General features: G+C 48.3%; 1 protein-coding gene across 4 annotated transcripts in view; it reads right to left on the bottom strand.

The window, feature by feature from the left end:
* SMARCD1 (SWI/SNF related BAF chromatin remodeling complex subunit D1) overlaps nucleotides 1-22,087 on the bottom strand; it is a 292,989-nt gene that overhangs the window by 151,272 nt on the left and 119,630 nt on the right. For all 4 annotated transcript variants that reach the window (XM_069653674.1, XM_069653676.1, XM_069653677.1 and 1 more), the window contains 5 exons: nucleotides 21,001-21,123; nucleotides 19,796-19,912; nucleotides 19,548-19,649; nucleotides 17,585-17,746; nucleotides 17,239-17,336 (listed from right to left, as the gene is read on the bottom strand). In XM_069653674.1, coding sequence (XP_069509775.1) covers nucleotides 17,239-17,336; nucleotides 17,585-17,746; nucleotides 19,548-19,649; nucleotides 19,796-19,912; nucleotides 21,001-21,123 — 602 coding nt within the window. The remainder of the gene's footprint in view (nucleotides 1-17,238; nucleotides 17,337-17,584; nucleotides 17,747-19,547; nucleotides 19,650-19,795; nucleotides 19,913-21,000; nucleotides 21,124-22,087) is intronic.

Below are 22,087 nucleotides of genomic sequence, written 5' to 3'. Positions count from 1 at the left end.
ATCCAGATGTTTTGGGACCGCTTGGATAGCCCTAGAGAGCGAGTGCCCCCCTGTTTGTTCAGGTAATACATTGCTGTTGTGCTGTCGGTTAGGACTAGCACTGTCTCCCCTTGCAGTTGCTCCTGAAAGGCTTTCAATGTTTTGAACACTGCTAGTAGCTCCAGTAGGTTTATATGGTTGGACGCTACCTGAGGGGACCACACTCTGTGCGCTGTCTGCTGAAGCAGGCGAGCCCCCCACCCCGTGAGAGATGCGTCTGTCGTGAGTGGCTTCCACTGCAGGGGTGGTGAAGGTTTTTGCCTTCAAGAGGTTCTCCCTCGACCACCACTGCAGAGAGAGAACGAGGGCTGGCGAGACAACTACCAGATCTTCCCATTGTCCGCTGGCCTGACACCACTGGCTGTTTAGCCACTCTTGCATGGGACGCATGCGCAGCCGCGCGTGGGGAACCAAGTATATGCATGACGCCATCATTCCTAGCAAACGCATAGCTTTGCGTACCGTCACCTCACGACTGGCTACATACTGGAGGAACCTGAGAGAGCATGTTCTGTACCCTCTCGCTGGAAGGGAAGACTAGACCGTCTTCCGTATGAATTAGAGCCCCCAGGAACTGTTTTACTTCGCTGGGGACTAAGCTGGATTTCTTTTCGTTGATAGAAAATGCCAGGCTGAACAGTAGGTCCACTGTTTTTTGGGTGTTTGAAAAACAAACGTCGAACGAGCCAATCGTCAAGGTAAGGGTAAACTAGAACTGTGTGCCACTGCCACTGCCAGGACCTTGGTAAACACCCTTGACGCCGAGGCTATGCCGAAGGGAAGTACCTTGAACTGGTAGCGGTTGTCCTGAATCACAAACCTTAGGAATTTTCTGTGCGCTGGCAGCATCGAAATATGAAAGTATGCATCTTTCATATCCAATGTTGTCATGAAGTCCCCCTGTTTTAACAATGGGATCACCTCTTGCAGTGTTACCATGCAAAACTTCTGGGGCTTTATGAACTTGTTCGCTGGGCGCAGGTCTAGAACAGGACGCATGGTGAGATCCTTTTTGGGTATAACGAAGTACACTGAATAGATACCCTTGTTTACCTGAAGAATCGGGACGGCTTCTATGGCGTCCTTTCCCAGCAGCGCTTCCACCTCTTTGATCAGGATCTGCAGATGTTCCGGTGAAAGGCGTCAATGTTTCGACGGTCTGAACTGTGGAGGTCAGGCGAATTCCACGCAGTAACCGTGGGCGACTGTCTTTAAGACCCACTGGTCTGAAGTTATACCCTCCCATGCCTTGAGGAAAGATGTTAATCGCCCCCCAACCGGGGAGACATGGGAGGAGACCTGGACTTGGTGGCCATTTCTGACCCGAAGTCGACGCTCCTCTGGAATTGGATCCTCTGCCTCTATTCTTTCCGCGCTTCTGACCCCTGTGGGGGTAGTAAGTGGGGCTTGCAGCCGGTTGAATTGAGTTGAAGTTGCCCGTGCCGAAATTGTTTTGAGCGGCGCAGGCTTGTCCTCGAAAGGACCGCTGAGAATTACTGCCCCTCTGTGAAGAGGGTTTCTGTTAAATTTGGTGCAGCGACTTAATAGTCTCGTGCTCCTTCTTGGCTGTCTCCAACACATCGTCTACCGCTTTCCTGAAGAGGGTTTTGTTGATAATGGATGCCCGGGTCTCGGGCCTGAAGCCCGACGTGCGCAGCCACGCGTGCCTCTTTAGGAGAGTACCCTGTGCGAGAGACCTGCCTGCTGTCTCTGTGGAGTCCAGGGTATTCTTTACCACATTCTGATTGGCAAGTTTGCCCTCCGAGACAAAGGCGAGAAGCTTGGCTCTGGTTGGTTCCGGAACCTCTTGAAGGCCTTCCTGGAGTAGGTTCCATTGCGCGTCGACGTAGCTTGCTAGTAACGTCGTGTTATTGGCAATCCGGACGGTATAGGCTGCCGCCGACGTAACCCGTTTACCTAAGGCATACAACCTTTTGGACTCCTTGTCCGGGGGTGACTCTCCCGTGGCAAGGGGAACCCCTGCTCTCTTACGAGTGTTGGTCACCACCAGCGAGTCTGGGATTGTGTGTCCTTTGATATAAAGCGGGTCTGTGGGGGAGGGTCGGAAAAGTTTTTCTACCCTTGGGTTCACAGCCCTAGTCTGAGCGGGTGTGAGCAAGGAAGGGTCCAGCCATCTCTTTACCGAGCTCAAGAGAGGGATAGACTGGCTTGCCGGAGGCTTTTCATTTATAATGTCCTCCGCGAAATCCTGCTCGGGCAAGGATTCAAGCGTGGCAATTTTAAAGAATTCCGCTGCTTTTTTCAACATGGTGTTGAAAGCCATTTGATCATCCACCGGGGAAGCTTGACGAATCGGGGTGGATGGGGGAGGGTCGAGGCAAACGATATCAGAGTTGTGATCGTCCTGCTAGGTGTCCTCCCAGTTGTCCGTTGTTCCTTGATCTTCCCCATAGTTGTCCAGAAAAGAAAACTCCACTTCTTCTGTATAGATGTCTCTGTACGTGTCCATCTGGACATCATCTTGATAGTCAACTTGGTGTTGGACATCTAGGTGTTGTCTTTGAGGGTTAGGGTCTACCCGAGCTTTTTTTGGCAGAGGTTGATCAGAAGCCCTGAAAAACTGCTCCAGCCGATCCATACACCCCTCGAATTGCTCCGTGGTCCACTTGGATGACCCAAATGGACCTAACTGAGTAGGAACCGTGTTCTCCGTCATAGGGCGTTGAAGGGATCTTCTCAGGGTGCTTGAGAGGGGTACCTGGCTTTCTTCGTAAGAGTCTACGGGATCGTCTTCCCAATCCGTGGAAAACCTTTCGGCGGATTGGCCCATAACTGTGGGCGGAACCGGTACCAGGCCCACGGCCGTCTCAATCCTATTAATGCTCTTAGGGATAGTCACCGAATCTTCAGGAGACAACGCCTCCGATGAAGTGTCGGCAGTGAAAATGTCTTCCGCGGCTCCAGAAGGGCCAGCGGATGGCTTCTTGGGTAGACGCCTACTTGTATTTTTCGGGCCTGTACGGGCCTTGGAAACCTTGGAATCCGTTGAAGGTTCTTGTACCGAAACTCCGGCGCGTGTATTTTGGGGAGTAGCGCCCTTGTTATGTTTGTTATTCCCAGTCGTCATGCGCTGTTGCGGATGCGGGGAAGGCTTCGGATCAGACCGATCCATGGGCGCCGCTGAAGTTTCCGGCAGACCCGTTGGCGCTTTGGCCTTCTTCGACAAAGTCGTCGAGGAGGGCGCTTGGGTTGTGTGCCTTGTGCGGTGCGATTGTACGCCCCTGTCGCCGGGTGTGGTCCCTGTAGCAAGACCGGAGTCGAGCCTGGAAGGGTCGGGGACAGGCGTGGCGGCCCTAGAATAGTCCGCCTCAAGGTCTATAACGTCCATGTTGGACGTTTGGTATCCGATGTACCCCTGTCACTTTAGGCTGGTGTCGCGGCAGGGGAGGGAGGCTCCACGCGCGACATGCCGTACGCGGCCCACCGCTTCAACCGGCGCTCCTTAAGGGGTTTAAGGAGTTTACACGCCGAACACCGCTTTTCCTCATGCTCTAGGGGGAGACAAGCGTTACACGATATGTGCTCATCTCTCCACAGATATCTGACCCTACACACAGGGCAGAATCTAAATGGAGTCCTTTCCATAACAGAAGGGAAGGGTGACCAGACCAAAAAGGGGGCAGTGGAAAAGAGGAAAGACATAACAGTATGGCAAACTCCGAGCCCACTCTCCCTACTGTGTAGGCCGGCCAGAAGGCCCGACCACGTGGAAGTCCGAATGCCGAATCTTAGGCACGGAACCCACAGCCGTAGACGATTCCCCCGTAGTCTTCGTCGAAGATGTTCTTGATGGGCGAAGTGACTTAACGGGGAATAAATCGTCAATTCGGTAAGATAAACAATGTCTCATGAAGAGCTCTGCTATAGGGCGACCAGTTATCTGGGCGGAAAAAAATCTGAGGGACCTCGGCGCATGAGGGATTTTGGGTACTACACACATCACGATAGGGATAGTGTTCAGACACGCCTATGCCGACATCCCCTTTCGATCCCCCGAAAGACAAGATGCAATACTCTGCAGTTACCACTGGATGTCGGACCATATGTACAGCATGTGATTCTAAGAAGATTAACAAGCATCAGAAACAAGAATACATAGCAGTACACACATGCACAACCACAGGCGGTGGCAAGGCTCAACATTAAACATTTCAACAACTCAACATTAAGGATCACTTACCTCCTCACCAGGCTCACCTTCAAGCAAACAGGTTGGCCGACTCTGGACTCCTCCCTGGAATCCCAGTCGACGCAGTAGAATCTCGTGAAGGTGTGTGTCGACCTCCACGTAGCAGCCCTGCAGATGTCCAGCAGGGGCACACCAGACAAACGCTGTGGTAGCAGCGATCGCTCTGGTCGAATGGGCTCTCGGACGGCCAGACAAGAGTGTTTGCCAAACGATGACAGTGAATGATGCAGCCAGAGAGCCATCTGGAAATGGAAGCCTTCGAGAGGGTATTCCATTGGTTCACAGGTCCAAAGTTCACAAACAGCTGTGATACTCTTCGTGCGGTCCATGTATAACTTCAGCGCTCTAGCCACATCTAGCGTGTGCAAAGTCCTCTCAGCCGGCGACAAAGGCGACGGGAAGAAAACAGGTAACACCAAGGGCTTGTTGAGATGAAAGTCTGACGGCACCTTGGGCATGAAGGAGGGGTGCATCTTCAGCACCACCCTCGCCTCGTGGAATGTCAGGTATGGGGGTTTACAGGAGAGGGCCTGGATCTCTCCCACTCGTTGTGCGGAGGTGATGGCCACAGGAAACGCCGTCTTCCACGACAGGAACTTCAACGGTGCCGAATGCAGAGGCTCGAATGGCGACCCCATGAGCCTGGTCAGCACCACGTTGAGCTCCCACGCCGGGGCCGGAGCCTTCACCGGCGGGAACGATCGGAACCGTCCTTTCACAAACTCCTTCACCAGGCGATGAGACCATAGGGATGACCGCCCCGGAGTTCTGGTGTAGAGGGAGATAGCCGCCAGATGGATCTTTATGGAGGCATGCGCCAGCCCTGCCTTGGCCAGCGATAGTAAGTAGAGCAGCACTTGAGGGGCCGTAATCCGCAGAGGGTTAATCTTCTGTGCACGGCACCAGACCAAGAACCTCTTCCATTTGTGTTCATAGCACTTGAGAGTCGAGGACACCCTGGCCTTTGCAAGCACCTCCTTGCAGTCTGCCGGGATATTGTACCCTCTGAACTCTAGTGCTGCAGGAGCCAGGCCTGCAAGTTCAGCGACCATGGGTCATGGTGCAGAATCGCGCCTCCTTCCCTGGCGAGCAGATCTGCGTCCTTCAGAAGCCTGACAGGAGGGGACGCTGATAATTCCAGAAGGTCCGGGTACCAAATTTGTCTGGGCCACGCCGGTGCGACGAGGATCATCCTGCACCGGCACCGTCACCGTCTGAGTTGACTGATGAGTCGAAGCAGCAACGGCAACAGGGGGGATGCATACAGGAATAGTCCCTCCCAGGGGAATGAAGGCATGGGGCATGGGAAAACCTGCTGGTGAACCTCCGGCACTTGGCGTTCGTCGCGGTCGCAAATAGGTCGATCTGGGGATTGCCCCATCGTCGGAATAGGAGATCCACTTGATCCTGCTGCAGCTCCCACTCGTGGCACGAGCGCAGCTCCCTGCTGAGTGAGTTAGCGATGGTGTTCTTTATTCCTGCCAGATGGAAGGGTACCAGGAACATCCTTTGGGTGACGGCCCTAGTGCGACAGATCTTGTGCTTCCTTGGATGGGGCTGGGGATCTGGTGCCCCCCTGCTTCCGGATGTAGAACATCGTGGTGGTGTTGTCGGTGAAGACCCTTACCACTTTGCCCTTGAGGGACGGAAGGAACGACCCGAGGGCCCAGAACACTGCTTGGAGCTCCTGGACATTGATGTGTAGTGACCTCTCCTCCGGGAGCCAAAGGCCTCTTAGGTGGAATCTCCGGTGTGCGCCCCCCCATCCCTCCAGGGAGGCCGTTGTCACCGTCTCCTGATGTGCCAGGGTCTGGAAGTCCATGCTCGCCGCTAGATGCGGGTGACCCACCACTGGACTGCTTGGCAGAAAGTCTTGTTGAGTGAAATCCTGTCTTCGAATCTGCCCGCCGCCTGCATCCAACGGGCATCGAGGAACTCCTGCAGTGGTTACATCCATAGCCTGCATAGGCGCACGAGGTAGATGCACGAGGACATCATTCCGAGTAGGGACTTGATGGATCTCTCCCTGACCAAGTCCATGGTTAAAAGCCGTTGTACCTTGCCCAGGATGGCCTTCGTCCTTTCCTCAGACAGCAAAGCCAATCACGCCACTGTGTTGAGTCTGGCTCCCAGGAACAGGGTGTCTTGCGACGGCACCAGGTGGGATTTCGTGAAGTTGATAGAGAATCCCAGATCTGTGAGCAGTTGGACGGTCTTCGCTGTGTGATCGACAGCGAATTCCCTTGACTTTGCTCGGATGAGCCAATCATCCATGTTGGGGTAGACGTGGATCCCCTGCAGACACAGTCATGCAGCCACTGGTGCTAGGCACTTGGTGAACACCCTTGGCGCTGACTTCAATCCGAAGGGAAGGGCCTTGAACTGATAGTGTCGCCCTTGGACCACAAATCGCAGGAATTTTGAATGTCCTTTTAGAATGGGGATGTGGAAGTAGGCATCCTCCAAATCCCGCGACGATAGGAAGTCTCCTTCCTCCAGCTGTCCCAGCACGTGCTGGAGGGTGACCATCCGGAATTTCTGGGACTTGATGTACTTGTTTAGACGACGAAGGTCCCGGATGGGTCGCCAACTGCCGGTCTTCTTCCGGACGACGAAGTACCGAGAGTACACTCCGGAGCCTCTTTGGGACGAGTTTGATGGCTCCCTTTCTTAGCATCGTCCGTACCTCCAGCAGCAGTTAAGGGAAGTGGTTTTCCTTCCTGGCCACGGGTGGAATACGGGGAAACCTTTTTTGAAATTCCATAGTGTACCCGCGTGCCAGGGCATCCAGCACCCAACGGTCGGAGATAGACTCCCACACGCTGACGAATTTCGCCAGCTGGCTTCCCACGAGGTTCTCAGGTGGGGGCCCGACGCCAGGCCGTTCAATCCGGTTTCGTCTCGCCCTTGCCGCCGCCAACGAGATCCTCCGGTCTTGCTTCGTCCTCTATAGGCCTCCTGCGACGAGGAGCGGGCCACTTGGCGGTACGACGAGGAACCGTCGCCGAATCCTTTGGTGGCACCTTGCTTGGCCCCAGAGTTCTGAAAGGACAGCCGTCGTCGTTGAAGAACGCCCAAGGCCCGAGCCGTCTCGGTGTCTGCCTTGATGGCCTGCAGTGACTCATCAACTGTCTTGCAGAACAGGTTGTTCCTGTAAAAAGCCATGTCCAGAAGCCTGGTCTGCATGTCCTGGCGGAAATTGGTGGCCCTGAGCCAACCGCGCCCGCGAAGGCAAACGGCGTTGCCCATCTGGCGAAACGCAGTGTCGGCAATGTCCGTGGCCACCGTTATGGCGTGGTCCGAAGCCACCTCGCCTTCCTGTAGGATTTCCAGGGCTTCAGCCCTCTTGTCGTCCAGGAGGTAGTCCAGGAGCGGAGCGATCTTGAGCCACAGATCCCTGTCGTAGCGTGCCACAATCGCGAGGGCGTTGGCCGCTTTAATCATCGCCGACGAGGTGACCCGTCGTCCCATGGCGTCCAGCTTCTTCCCCTCGCCGTCTGGGGGGGGGGGTGGGTGGCTGTATGTTGGCGGGGTCGGATGTAGAAGTTGAGGCCATCGCTCCCACCGATTTATTCTTGGACGCCGCAGAGACCACCGAATCCGGGGACGGCTGTGCTCTGAGACACATAGGGGCAGAGTCCGGGACACGGTACTTCTTCTCGTACGGGTCTCTTAGCGGGAGCCGTGGCCGGGTTGTTTAGGAGTGCCAGCCCCTCGTCCCAGATATTGTCCAGTAACGGGACTGAGAGGACAGTCCTCTTGGCCTCCCATCGTTGGTAGAGAAAGCACTCCTTCTGTTCTTCGGGGCAGAACTGGAAGAGCTCGGATGCCCTGATGATCATGGCGGTGGAAGGAGACAATTTTGTCAGGGAGGGGGGGGTGGCTATGCAGGGGGGGGGGTAGTCCCGTGGAGGTGGTGATGGGAGGTCCATCCCGTCTACACCACTGTCGCCTCCGTCCCCATCTCATCCCTTTGCCCGCAGACTCGCTGTGCTTAGCCTTTTGTTGGGCCCCTGTCATGGAGCACCCTCAAAAGTCTTAGAAGACCGCTCGGACTTCTTCCTTTTCTCACTTGCTGCTGGGCTCTTCCCCTCAAGCCAGTTGGTGAGCCGAGAATTACGATCCTTCATTGTCCGTTCGGACATGTTCTTACAAAACGCACAGTCCCCCTCCACGTGCGATTTGTCGTCGTGAAGGCAGTACTGAGTGCTCATCCTCCTTAAAGACGTTCTGTAGTCTGCATCCAGGGCAGCCCCTGAACAGCTTTGATCCAGCAGGTGTCATGCTTCCTTTGTCCTGGGCCATGACCACGAGGGATAGGCCTCAAAGATCTTCTGGAATCCTCTGAGAAGTGGAAACTTGACGAAAAGATGCCCTTGAGGGGCGTTGAAAATTCTAAAACAGGTCCCCGTTGATCGTAAGTAGAATCGGTGGAGCTTGAGGCTCGGTTGACCGACAATATTAGAGTAAACTCTTCGAAAAAAAACAAGACGCAGTAAAAGCCCGAGAGCTACAGCACGAGGACTCCCAACACTTAAACGTGTGGTAAAAATCGAAGATGGCTGCCAGAGGAGGGGCTTGGGTAGAGGACAATCATTGGCTGGGGGCAGTATGACCCAGAGACCAGTGATTGGTTACTAGTAGAAAGACAGTTCAGAAACAAAACTGATTTTTTTCTTTACCGAGGATTTCCAGCCTGACGATGGGTAATATTCAGGAGCATGTGAATCCATGCCAGACCCCATGCTGGAGAAATCTAACCCTTTCCTGGAAGAAAGCTAAAGGCACATAGTCAAATGTAAGAAGAGTCTCTCAGGGAGCCAGGACAGTCAATGTTAGTTGAACAAAGTCAAGGGAAGCTGAAGATCTTCTTTGCAGGTACCAGTACCACCAAAGACTCCTGAGAAACATCAGACCTCTGCTAAACCAACAAAATAGTATAACAATTGCTAGGGCCACTATCCTCTCCCGGCTCGACTACGGAAACACATTGCTGATTGGAGCCAGCAGCAATTGCCTAAAACAGTGCCAAGTAATTCAAAACAATGCTGTACAAACTATTACGGGTAAAACCAAGAGAGCACATCACTGTTGACAGAAGAGAACTACACTGGCTTGCCATAGAAGACCGTATTGTCTTTAAATCTTTGACATTGGTCCATCGCTGTCCATTTGGAAACGCCCCTGCATATCTCAAGAAGCAATTCGCCTGGGATGAGCCAAGTCGCAGCCTTGGATCTACAGACAAAGGACTCCTGCGTGTCATTCCAGCAAATTGAACAAACGGACTGGGCAGGGCCTTCGCCCCAAAGGCCATTAACAAGTGGAACAAGTTACCCCTGAACTTAAGAGTAGAAATAAATTACCTCTGTTTTGGAAAAAAATTCAAGACCCTTCTCTTCCAATAAGGCTACTCCACCTCCGCCTTAGCTCTAGCACCTGACAATTAAACACACTAGTTCACGTTTGTCCGGTTTCTAAATGTCCCTGTCTTCATGTAATGTGCTCTGATGCCTGCAGGCTGCAGCGCTATACAAATACATAAATAAAATAAAAGTCTTGCACAATGTTTTTAGAAATGTTTGTAGAAAAAGATTTACTTGAAGGGCCAAGAGCTGGGATACTTGATTAACCTTGCTTGCATCTTTGCCCCTCAAGACGAGTCAACTGGGAGCAAGTAAGGGTACACCACAAGAGGTAAGTTCTCTTAGACTTTAAAGTAGCTTTGGTTAGAAGAAATGGTTCCAGCTGGCTTCTGTTCCTGTACAGCTCTGCAGATCCTGGTGTTCCTGGCCTCGTGGGGACAAGAGGGAGGACTGGGGACTCCTGCACTGCAATGGGAAGGTCAGCAGCATCAATGGGCAAACTTCAATTCAGTGGCACTTCGGCGTTTCAGCTCCTAGCGTCTGACAGCAAATAGCAACATTGCGGTTCTTGGATACCATTTCAGACTTTCCTTGCATCTGGGGTCCAGCAATCTGTTGAGGTGGCTCAGGCTTGGTCAGTCCTGCTTCAGGGAAGTCCGGAGGATCTATCTGGCGCTCGGGTCAGACTTAAAAGCTATCCACTCGATTTGGTGTTACTCTCCTTCGCACTTTGGTTCCAGCAGCAGCAGAAGCCCAGAGGATGTCCAAACTACATCACTTTGGAGTCGATTGGTCCCACCAACTCAAGGGGAGAAGTCGTCCTAGCAGGGATTCTCTAGTCGAAAAAAATTTAGAGTTTCAGCACAGCAGCAGGGCTTCACTGGGCAAACCAACGGTCCAGAAGTTGCACCAGGCTAGGCTGCTCTTCCAAATTCTTCTTCGGATTCCATCGTCCAGTGGTCGACTGCCTTCCCAGCCAAAAAGCCTCGACTTTTATGCAGGTTTCTCCAATTCATTCCAGCCTAGCAGTCAATCGCACAGCAGGCTGGCTGTCCTTGCTGGACAGCCAGCCGGCCAATCACCTTTGGGTGCATCCCTGTAACCAAGGGGATTAAGCACAGGGCGTTTCGGGCATCTCCCTCACTTCCTGCTCCTGCCAGACATACTGGAGACAGAGGTGGGTTTCACGCGTGAATCCCGCCAAAGGCAAAGTGGACAAAGGGACCGAACCTGGTTTGGCTTGCAGAGTAAATCTCAAGAAGGACCTTTCCAGCAAGAAATGGCAAAAAAAAAAAGACCAGGCCATTTTGACAAAATGGGCACCCATGGGTGCCTTACTGCAGCTGCGAACGCAGCCCGCGGTACAAACACCCAATGGTAGTAAAAAGTGAACCACTGCCACCAACCATTCATTGTAGAAAGGGTATCAAAAATCCTACATGAAAAACTAGACAAAGGGGGAGACTAAGTAACCCCCTTCAGCACCCTATGGTAAGTTTGTGTGTGCTGGGTCTAGAAAGTCACAAAATGTAAGTAAAGTCAATTTCACTGCAGTGCTCTTGGAAACAGTTTCACCAAGAGAAGGTATTTAAACCTTTGGGAAATCTAAGCGACTTCCCTGTGTCACTGCGATGAAAGTACTTTGTGTCACAATGTAAAGATGCCGCCTATAGAGTTTGTAAGAGTCCAAATCACAGAAAAATAAACGAGCGAGGGTCACTAAGGTAGAAGGGAATTAGCACATTTCTGAGAATTCTCCCTAACACTCTGGAAGCTAAAGAGGTAGACAACCACTGGAACCGAAATCGAAGAGGATGAAGAAAACGCGACCAAGACGATTTCCAGTGACCGGAGAGCCTGCGGTGTAACTGAAGCCTGCTGTTAACCTTCCTTCCAATGGACCTGGGGAGTACGGCAACAACGACCGGAGCCTTTTGAGACTCACTAGACAAGACCTGCCTTTTGAGATATCCCAAGTCGTGCTGCGACCTTGCAGGCTGCAATACCCAAATACTCTGGGACCTCAAGCCATTGTGCAGTGCTTGGTCTTCCGAATCTTTAGTGATTATCCTGCTGGACCTCCAGAGACGTGAATAGAGTCTGAAAAGTCCCCTCACCGGAGTGCTGGAACTTGCAAACAACGAGAATCCGACCAGCAATATTCAGTGTTCTTCTGGCTCTTGAAAAGGGCACTGCATCCAGCAGTCACGAAGAAACTCTTGCCTAGAACCTTCTGCGTCAATCCTTGTTTTTTTTTTTAGCACCATCGCTTGCAAGCATCGGGGCGCATTCACATGAACACATTACAACAAAGTGTACGTACAACAGACGCACAAGCTAATGGTAATATCACTCAGTAACTGTCTAGCAGGGTAAGATAGTTAGGATCATTTAAACAAGTGTGTTTGAAATTTTTTGCGTACTGTACCCAGAGTAGCTGATCTCAACGCTCTGCCTGGTACGTAAAGATTGATCTTGGACTACAGTTAAGCCGGCGCTTTCCCATAGTTACATTTATGTATCAACGTGAGAGCCTTGAATTGCACTCTATCCCCCACTCTCAACCAATGTAGTTCTCTTCTGGCACTGCTGTGTTCGGTTTTTGATTTTTGTTTGATTATCCTAATCGCATTGTTCTGAATATGTTGGTATCTGTCAACGCATTGTTAGTTGGCTCCCAGTGAAAGTGCGTTGCCGTAATCCAGACGTGACAAGATAGTCGCTCTAGCTATTGTGGTGCAGTTATCATCAAGTAGGGTTTGATTGCTTTCAACAATCGGTGGTAGTAGGATTAGCTTTTACTAAAGAACTTGAGCGTCAGCACTCAGAGGCTTCCAGTATCATTCTGAGGGTTTTTAACTTACTCAAAACCTGGATGCGTGTATCCTTGATCAGGCAGGATCGGTTTTCTTGCTATTTAAACACATCCAGTTATGGTCTATCCAGGTTTCTACTGTGTTTTATAGGGTTGTGACAGTTTCACTGTCTTGTAGTCACCGCTTAATTCCACCACTGAGTATCGTCAGCGTAGTTGGTGAAAAAGATGTTAACGTGATCAAGGACTAAGCACAGGAACCTCAAATGGAGATTAAAGAGTAGCAGTGACATGCTCGCGCCCTGAGGGATTCCACAGAATTTTTTAAAAGGAGAATTTGTCATCCCGGTGCACTTTGATTTCCTGTTAGAAAGGAGATTATCCAGCCAATTGCCTCCTCAGAGCAGTTGGCTGTTTACTCCAAGGCCTTTTTTTTTAGAAGATAGAGGAGATCAAAGGTCGCACTCAAGTCCAACAGAATGAGGAGACCTGTGTTCGCCTATTCATTATGCTCAGCATTTTAGTCTGGAGATCGAGCATAGTAGTCTCTGTACTGTGAGCTGTGCGAAAGCCTGATTGTTGATGTTGTAAAGACTCGGATGCTTCGACGCAAGCCTGTAATTGCGATGTGGCTACTTTGTCCATCACTTTCAATATACAATTGCAATTTGTTACAGGGCTTAAGTTATTGGGGTTTCTTTGATAAAGGTTGGGCTTTTTGACCAAAAGGTGTAATGGTTACCTTTTTTATACTGCAGGAAACAACTTGGTCCCAAAAGTATGCATTTATTATTTTTGTTAGAATGGGCGCAAAAATGTCAATATGCTTCAGGATTATCATGGGAGGCAAGACATTCTCAGCACATGAGGTGGGCTTCATAGCAGGTGGCTGAAAAAGCCCATCCAGGGTCCCGTCTTCATGAGAAGGAATTCAGAGCCCAGGTTTTTGGCTACAGATCCTGAAGTCATCCTGCTGCAAACTCTGCTTCTGTGCTGAGGTACTGCGTTGGCTTGGGTATTACTTACCTTAGGGCTCTTGTGATTCCTGTGTAGCTTTGGGATGTTCTGTGATTTGGAGTCCTCTCATCCAGTTTAGCGAGTACCCTGCTGGAATCCTCCTAGGGCGTCTTCTATGAAGTCCCTGAAACTCAACTAACATTGAAAGTAGAATACGCATTTCTTACTTTGCCTGCAACTGAGCCTTCGCTCACCCTGCCTAGAGCTGGCTCCTAGACCACTAGGGTCCCTCTTCTGCCTCAAAAAACGGATGTCATAGAATTGGGAAGGGCTGGATACTTTAAGGGGTCTGCCTTCAAAAGTAAAACAAGTGTTGAAAAGTGAACTTACTTGGACAAGAGTTAGTTGGTGACTAACTCTGAGTTAACAGTTACACAAATTCTTACCTTGAAAGTGTTTTGTCACTTATAAAAGTATATGTAAGGTTATTTTACTTACCTTAGATATGGTCTGCCATTCTAACAGAAAGTAGATAAGTTAATTTACTCACCTGTGAATTGGGCCCTCTCTTCCCAAAAGTAATGCTGTTGGTTGCACTGTACTATTCCTTTTAGGATATAAATGTACGGGTGTGCCCCATTGGGTCTTGCTTCCCCTGACTTGCTGTTATGCCTGTCCAGAATAAGTTTGCCTTAGGCTGGCTATACTGATCCTTAAGCTGCTGATCGCTTTTTATAAGTATATAGGTCTTACCTGCCTAGAATAGCTGTGTGCCATTTCTGAAGAGTGTTCTTTAGGTGTAGCGGACCTTGGTATACGTGGGGCCATCCTCAACTAGGGTAAAAAGTTCTTACTGATCTTAGACTGTGCTCCACTGAGCTGAAAAGTAAGTGTAATTGTATACTACACCCAAAGATCCAACTCTTCTAGAATAAACTGTGAATCAGAGTTATAGGTTTTTACTGTTCCGTGAATAAGTTTCACTATTCAGGAAAGTATATTGTCCAGTTGATTCACTAAGGGATTTCTTTGCTGAGTGTCACAGTACAACTGCTAGTGTCTATTACCCGGTATTACTGAAGGTAATCTAAAAGTAACTATTAGTTTTTACTCCCAAAGAATAGGTGTCCTATACTGATGTGTATGAAAAGGTTTGACTTACCTAGACTACTGTTCGATTTCTAAATAAAGTCTGTGTACTTTAGTATAGTGTTGTGGTTTGGAGTGTACCCTGTCTCTTCAGAACTGCATCCAGAGGATAACGGGCGAAAACACTGAATGCAAATATTGAATAATATACAAAGTAGAATTAACATTGACATTCATTACATGACCCGCCCCCGCCTCCTCCACTCCCTCCCTCCCTCCCTGCCTCCGGCCACCTCCTACCCAGATTGGCTGATAGTGGGAGCTGTGTTGTGCATGCCCTAGGCACTCTACTGATTTCCTTACTGAGGTAAGCCTGTGCCTACAAGGCCCTGAAATCTTTTGCAAGTTTGTGGGGTTCCATTTCGAAAAGCGCTGAGGTGTGCAGTGAAATCCACCCTCCCTCAAACCTTCCCAGGGCCACCCTCTGCCTGTGCACCTCCAGCAGCTCCTACAGTAGCAGCTCCAGACAGTGTCTGCAGGTGTCAGTAGCGGAAGCAGCCAACCACAAACCAAACTCAATCTACCAACTAGCACTCAATCTTCAACCATCATTGACATATACAACCAAAGAGGCGCCCTGTGCCCCATAGCCTCAGCATTGCTCAACACACTGAGCCCAAGAGAAGGACCAGAAGTGCCCCCACCTGAGTCCCCGGGCGCAGTGTCATACTCCAACCACCCCCCCAACAACAGCCAACAACGAAGTGGTTGTAAAGGCATAATCCCACCCGCAAACCAGCAGTACCAGCTGGATGCAGTGCCCGGACGCGCCAAATGCGGCACAGACTGCCATCAACCAGCATCAACGGATAAGAATTTCACTGATATATATTAATAACCGCCCAGAATTTCAACCCACCACACAGCAGCACCGCCAGTTAAGAAACACAGCAACCAGTCACATCATCACACTCACTAGGAAATCCATCGGCAACACAACTTTATTTTTAAAACCCTTCATACTGTGAAACGTAGGCCTCTCCCACTATACAGGACTCTCAAATCTAGGTGTGTTCCCCCTGTACCCATATTGTAATGTGAAACCTAGGCCTCTCTCCCACTATACAGGACTCCCAAATCTATTTGTGTTCCCCATATATGCCTATTATACTGTGAACCTACTGTATGGTGAAACAGGGGCCTCTCTCGCACTATACAGGACTAAAATCTAGGTGTGTTCCCCATATCTGCGAAACCTACTGTATAGTGAAACCTAGGCCATATCTGCCTTGTCCTACCCGCACTGGACAAAGATCGCTGCAGACGAACATCAAAGTCTACGGTACATATACCTTACACCACGTCTGTGGACACAGGCCGCAGGCCTGACCAAACATCCATGCACCATAGAATGCAGCTATGGCTACGCTCATCCGGTCTAGCAGCGTATATAGCCGTTCAAACTGAAACATCGGACGTACCTCAACACCTCTGCCACTAGCATACAGCGACTGCCAACGAAAAGAAATTCAGTATAGCTGGCCACATAGACTCTTTCAACAATAGCACTCTCTCGCAAAACTCCAACAGCGCCCAACCACGTGCCTGATCTCCTTGGGCTGCTTCGTCGCGCCTAGACAGCCACCTAAATCTTAGACCAGTGAAAAATCACCTAATCAGCGTTCCAACCACAAAGCGCATTGAGGTCATACAAATGGGGAAAGAGCGCTATATAAATAACCCAATACGATACATTTCCAATTTACAAACAAAGAAAGGTAATAGGGTATGGGGTAGAGGTTTTTGATACTTTTCTAGCAGCCAGCGAAGCGTTTCTTTTAGTTGCATTAGAAGGAAGGCTAAAGGAGTTTTTGGCTACATTTCTATAAAAATATACTATTATACATTTTAACTTTCAACACATTCTTACTGTGCACTCTGTAATTCAGCATTTTCATGTACATTGTTTTGAAACGCCACAGTCGAGATTGGGCAATTCGGATTAACAGTGGGTGCTTCCCTTTTCAATATAGTATTGCTACACGGTAGTGCTGATCCTCCTACAAAGATTAACCTGGAATTAAGACCCTAAATATACAACAGGTTGCTAGATATATGGAATTAATTTCTGAGAAGATTCCATTTGCCTTTTTCGATATTATTTTAACACCCATTATCAATGTTTCCCCTCTAAAAAAAATGAAGCCACAACTACTAGAATTCATTATTTTTTTCATTTGAAGTTAAAGTAACCTTCGCCTGGCTGGTAGCTCCGCTGATGTTGCAGAACTCCCCAGTAAGGCGGGCTTACTGGATTGAGCTTTTTCCTCAAAGGTTAACAATATTAGCGGTCAAGCTACAACCTAGACAGGCTATCCCCCACACTACTTGGTCACTCTTGGCTGTGGTCACCCAAGATTCAGGATTACCATTACCCGAATAAAAAAAAAAATAAAATAAAAGTGGCGGCCATAAAGGGTTAGGACTTTACTGCCTTTTGCAGGAACTGTCACACTGCAAAGAATGAACTACCAGTAGAGCAGCTGTTTTCCAACTAGGAGAGGCTCACATTTACCATAGCTAGGCAGCATGCTGGCAAACAAAGTCAGAAATATGCACAACTATCGTTACATGCACACAGCAAAGCAACCAAGTGTGATCAACACATTGAAGGGGAGCACAATGGTGAGGACTCACTTCATTAGTTGGTGCTTTCTTAGCTGCGTCAAGTTGCCTAAATCTATGGGTTTGTCAATTCTCACCTGATTACATGATTGATGATGATAGGCTCTGGCGGCATCAGCAGAGCATGCAGGCGCTGAGGAATTTCAGAGAATTTCATCCGCTGGGATTCAAATATCTGCAAGAGACCGATAGAATGTTGTAAGGAAACAAACCAAACGAAAACGTGGCATGGCAGGAAATGTAAAGATATGGAATAAAGGCTGTAGGAAAATCATGCACGAGCAGAAAAGGTGGGGAGTAGAACGGTAGGGGAGTGCATAGATGGAATATTACAATTGAGATGAACAGGAGGGTATGAAGGAACTCAAGCACTGTGAGCATAAGACTAAACAAGCAATGCACATAAATCCAAGCAACACTCACCTGCTGCAGGTACTTGTCACAGATCACAAACTCTCGCTCGTGTGGGTCTTGCAGCTTGTGGGTTTTAATGTACTGCCATAGAGCCTGGATAATCACAGGGCGGGTCTGTGTGTGAATCCCCAGGAGGCGGGCAAGACGTGGGTCCAGTTTAAACTGTGGAGGCTGCAGAGTTAAAGTGAAGCAGAGGCTGATTGGAACTGGTGGGGGTGTACAACTTACAACTAAAGAAGCCAGTTTTTTCACCATCACTGATTTAACTACAAGTGTCAGTTAAGCTTTCTACGGCACAGCATGATCGTTTTTACTTTTTTTTACCGCACAATAAAAATATAATTTTCTTCTTGTACCAATTGTTTACTACTAAAATTAATTCACATGTTAGGGAGATTGTCTCACAGCCCTCTGCCGAAGTTGGCAAAACCATATATCCTAATGGAAAGGCAGGGTTCCAACCAAAAATGAGATCAAACTGAGTAGCTGTCGCAGAGCAACAAGTAGGCCCAAATACATTTTCAGGGGATTGGGTATTCTCACAGATCATATTAACAGTTTAGGGTTATTAAAAAAAGAACAAAAATACTATGCTTGCACGTACGCAGGCCAAGGCATATCACTTAATTTGGAGCACCTAACAGTAGGTCTATGGAAGTCAAAACCAATAGTTATTTTAGAATTACTTACAGTAATACAGGGTAGTAGACCCTAGCAGTTGTACTGTGGCACTCAGCAAAGAAATCACATAGTAAATCAACTGGACAATATACATTCAGAATAGTGGAAAAATTGTTCCAGGAGCAGTGTAAATCTATAACTCAGAATAACGCAGTTATAACAGGGGAGTTGGACCTTGGGGAGTAATATACAATTGCACTTAATTTTCAGCTCAGTGGAACACAGTCCAAGACCAGTAAGAACCTATTACACTATTTGTGGATGGCTAAAGGCAGACCAAGGTTAGCTGCACCCAAGAACACACTTCAAGAATGGCACAGAGCTATTCAAGGCAGGTAAAACCTAATGTTGTAATATACAATTAAAGTTTGCTTTTTAGATCAGTTCTACATCGATTAAGGCAAGCAATAACTAACTTGTTTTAGGATGGCAACACAGATAACCAAAAGGTAAGTAAAACCGATACACCTTTCAAAAGGAGCCATCAGCAACGTAGAAGTAAGTATAACCTAAGGCAGACTTATTCTGGACAGGCTAACAGCAAGTGAGGGGAAGCATGTCCCAATTTGGGACACTCATACATTTGCACCCTAAACAGTAATAGCACAGTGGAACCAAAAGCATTACTTTTGGGAAGAGAGGGACCCAATTCACAGGTGAGTAAATTAACCAGATCTCTACTTTCTTTTAGAATGGAGAGACAGTTTCTAAGGAAAGTAAGACCATGTACACTCATTCAGAATGGCACACAGCTATTCCAGGTAGGTAAAACCTAAATATACTTTTCAGAATGGCAGAACATTTCGAAGTTAAGTAAAATGTTTTTTGTAAATGTTCACTCTGAGTTAAAGTGACCAACAAAGCAAGTCAACTTTTCAACACTTATTTTACTTTTCAAGGCAGACCCCTTTAAGTATCCAGCCCTTCCAAATTCGATGACGCGAGTTCTCTCAGAGGTAGAAGAGGGGTCCTAGTGGTCTAGGATACAGCAGTTACTTTGTTTTTACTGTTTAGGAGTAATAAGGTATGTGAAAGAAAAAGGGGCATATAGCGTTTTATCAATCACTGTGTGGAACGCAGCGCATTCTTATTTGGGGATAGCATTCCATCCACATGGGGATTGAAATAAGTGTGATAACCGGTGGGACAAAGGCGCGAGTGTGTGCTGGTGGCCGAGTGTGTTTGTCATGGAAGAGAGGATTAAGCGCCATTCCGTTTTTCTGACAACATGGGAAGAGAATGCCAGCACAAACAGGTTTTTAAACGGTTTCTACACAGGATAAATGCATACCTGGTAGTCGAGCATCAAAAGCACAGTGCACCGAACGTTCACATCGCCTGGACGTTTCACCTGAAAGCCGTCCGTCTCTTGGGTGGTGGCTGTCCTATGCCACTTGAAGATGAGAAATAAATAAACAAAAAAGGCATGTCAAACAAACGGCAATTGAAAGTTGAAGACTTGCCTCCATCTAGTGGCAAAATATAAGTGATGCAACGTAACCTTTCACGCAGACTATTCATCCTCCACACATAACCTACTTCCACAAGATGGTTGTCTGGTCCGTACAGATCCTTATCCAGCTCAATCACCAGAGATTTAAAAAAAGATGAGAATTTCCTTTTCTGTTTGGTCGCATCGTACTTGGACAAGGCAGACTGTGAAGAAAACAAATAAGCACTCGAGTGACACCAGGAACTGCGATATAAACATTGCTCAGCTGCTTACATCAGTTATCTAAAACCAAGATGTATTGCCGGCCCCTCTCCCAATGCCAGAGCTGGGTCCATCGTAATCAAAACAGCCACTGCACTTGATCGAGACTTGTGCCACCCTTGGACATCGTGGCAGCCCTTGGAGGCCCAGACCAACAATTTTAACGATCACTGGCTTAGAGGTGTCTGCAAGCTACGGCTCCCCAGAGATTCTGAACTGACTCCCATGATCGCTCACCATAGGGTATGCTGGATAGAACTGATGGTATATATATAGTCCACAACGATCTGGAGATCCAAAAGATGCCACAGTTTGGTCTGACTTGCATGGATATTATTCAGAAAGATTATATGCAGCCTCATTTTCGAAGCATCTGCTAAAATGCAGCTTAGTTGAGCAGGCATTTTACCACCTCGCATTAGTTTCCAATGTCTGGAAAATGCAGTGCGTAACCACAAAAGTGAAGGTAGGGCAGATTATGGTAGCAGTTGGGCATATAATGGCAATAGATACAAATCGCGAATGCCTCGCAAATGCCTATGCTTTGCCTATAGTATTGGCTTTGTTACTGGTAGTCTTTGCTTGTGGTGGGCTCAATTCTTTAACAGCAGAAAGAGGGCGGTTATACGAACTTTTTTTGAATTTGGATTTTAAGCAGCTTAATCTGAAAAAACACTTACCGAATCAACTGAAATCCATGCATGCTTGGGGGGCACTGGCGAAACGGGATTGTTCTTTTTAATAATGCTCCTCGTTTTTGGTAACCCCAAAATGACACTACCCAGACTATGCATGGAACTCCACGCGCCCACTTGGCTAGGAATTGATGGGGCATAAATGAGAATGGCTATGGTCACAGACTCATTGCACATACAGGACAGCAACACTGAAAACCCCAGTACTACACCCACAGAAAGTGCACGCTGCTATTTGCAGCTTTAAACTAGTCTCACAGCTCTCCGCCCCAACCCCCTGAACGTATCCCACCTAATCATGCTTTCCCTGCCAAGAGCCCACGTTTCCAACTCACATCCTCCAGGAGACGCCCTTCGACACGCAGCTCCCATGAAGCGACCGTCCCTTCGCCATCTTCCATATCAGACTTGGCAGGGTTAAACGTATTGGAAATAAAAATACGGAGCTTTCGCTTTTGCTAATGAAGACAAAAATGACAAACATTAAACAAAAGGTTAAAGGTTTTCATGAAACAATTCTCCAATCACACTGCTAATCCAAGATAACCCAGTTCCAATAAAACAAAATGGCAACTGGGAAAAATGACAAGAATCATCAAATAACAGGGGGGCACTCCTCTACAGTCCGTTATGCAGCGAAGATGCAATACTCTGTTTTTTTGGGTTAATACACATCAATTTTACAACAATAAAACATGCTAATTAAAACCTTTACAAAACGTATCACTTCAAAATACTAAAATAATCCATCTATGCATTGCACATACACATTTCCACTTCAAATAAATTAATTTATATCAGTTTCATCTGTGACAATAGTCTGACAACTGCAATTTTGAGTAAAGCGCATGATCCGCCCAACAGCCACTGCCAAAAGCTTTGTACCTCAATAAAATCTGTTCCATGTATACACCTTTTAAAATAGCTTAGTCGGAAGCTTAGTGGGAAGTGATTCAATTCTGGACACACATTCTGTCAAGTACGACAACAAGCCAACTCACCTGGCAGTTGCTTCCTGGTGGTTGATATTTCTCTCGCTTTTTTTAACTTTATTTTCCGGGTGACATGTACTTTACATAAACAGAAATTGCATGGTACTGTGCTATACACATGATATTACAAACAGTCTTTTACTACAAAGACAATGAGATATGTGTATTAGATCAAAGGGGCCATGTTACTCCGATGTTGCAGAGGGCTGGTAGGCTACTGAGTCTCGTGAAGCACTCTTCACAGTTGTATGTCTCAATCAGGTCTCGGAACCATGTGTGAACTGTGGGGGCAGTTTTCGCTTTCCAGTGACAAAGGATATTGCGTTTGGCCACCGCTGTCGCAACTGAAAATAACCTTCGGGTCTTGATTGGGGCCTTGCCTATGTCCCCCAGGAGGTATTTCAAAGGTGTAGCCGGGATTCGAACCTCA

Source organism: Ambystoma mexicanum, chromosome 3q (genome assembly GCF_040938575.1).
Source record: "Ambystoma mexicanum isolate Mex_15411 chromosome 3q, UKY_AmexF1_1, whole genome shotgun sequence".
Classification (NCBI taxonomy): Eukaryota; Metazoa; Chordata; class Amphibia; order Caudata; family Ambystomatidae; genus Ambystoma; species Ambystoma mexicanum.
The sequence above is the reverse complement of the archived record's forward strand: the minus strand, read 5'-3'. Positions and strand labels throughout refer to the sequence as shown.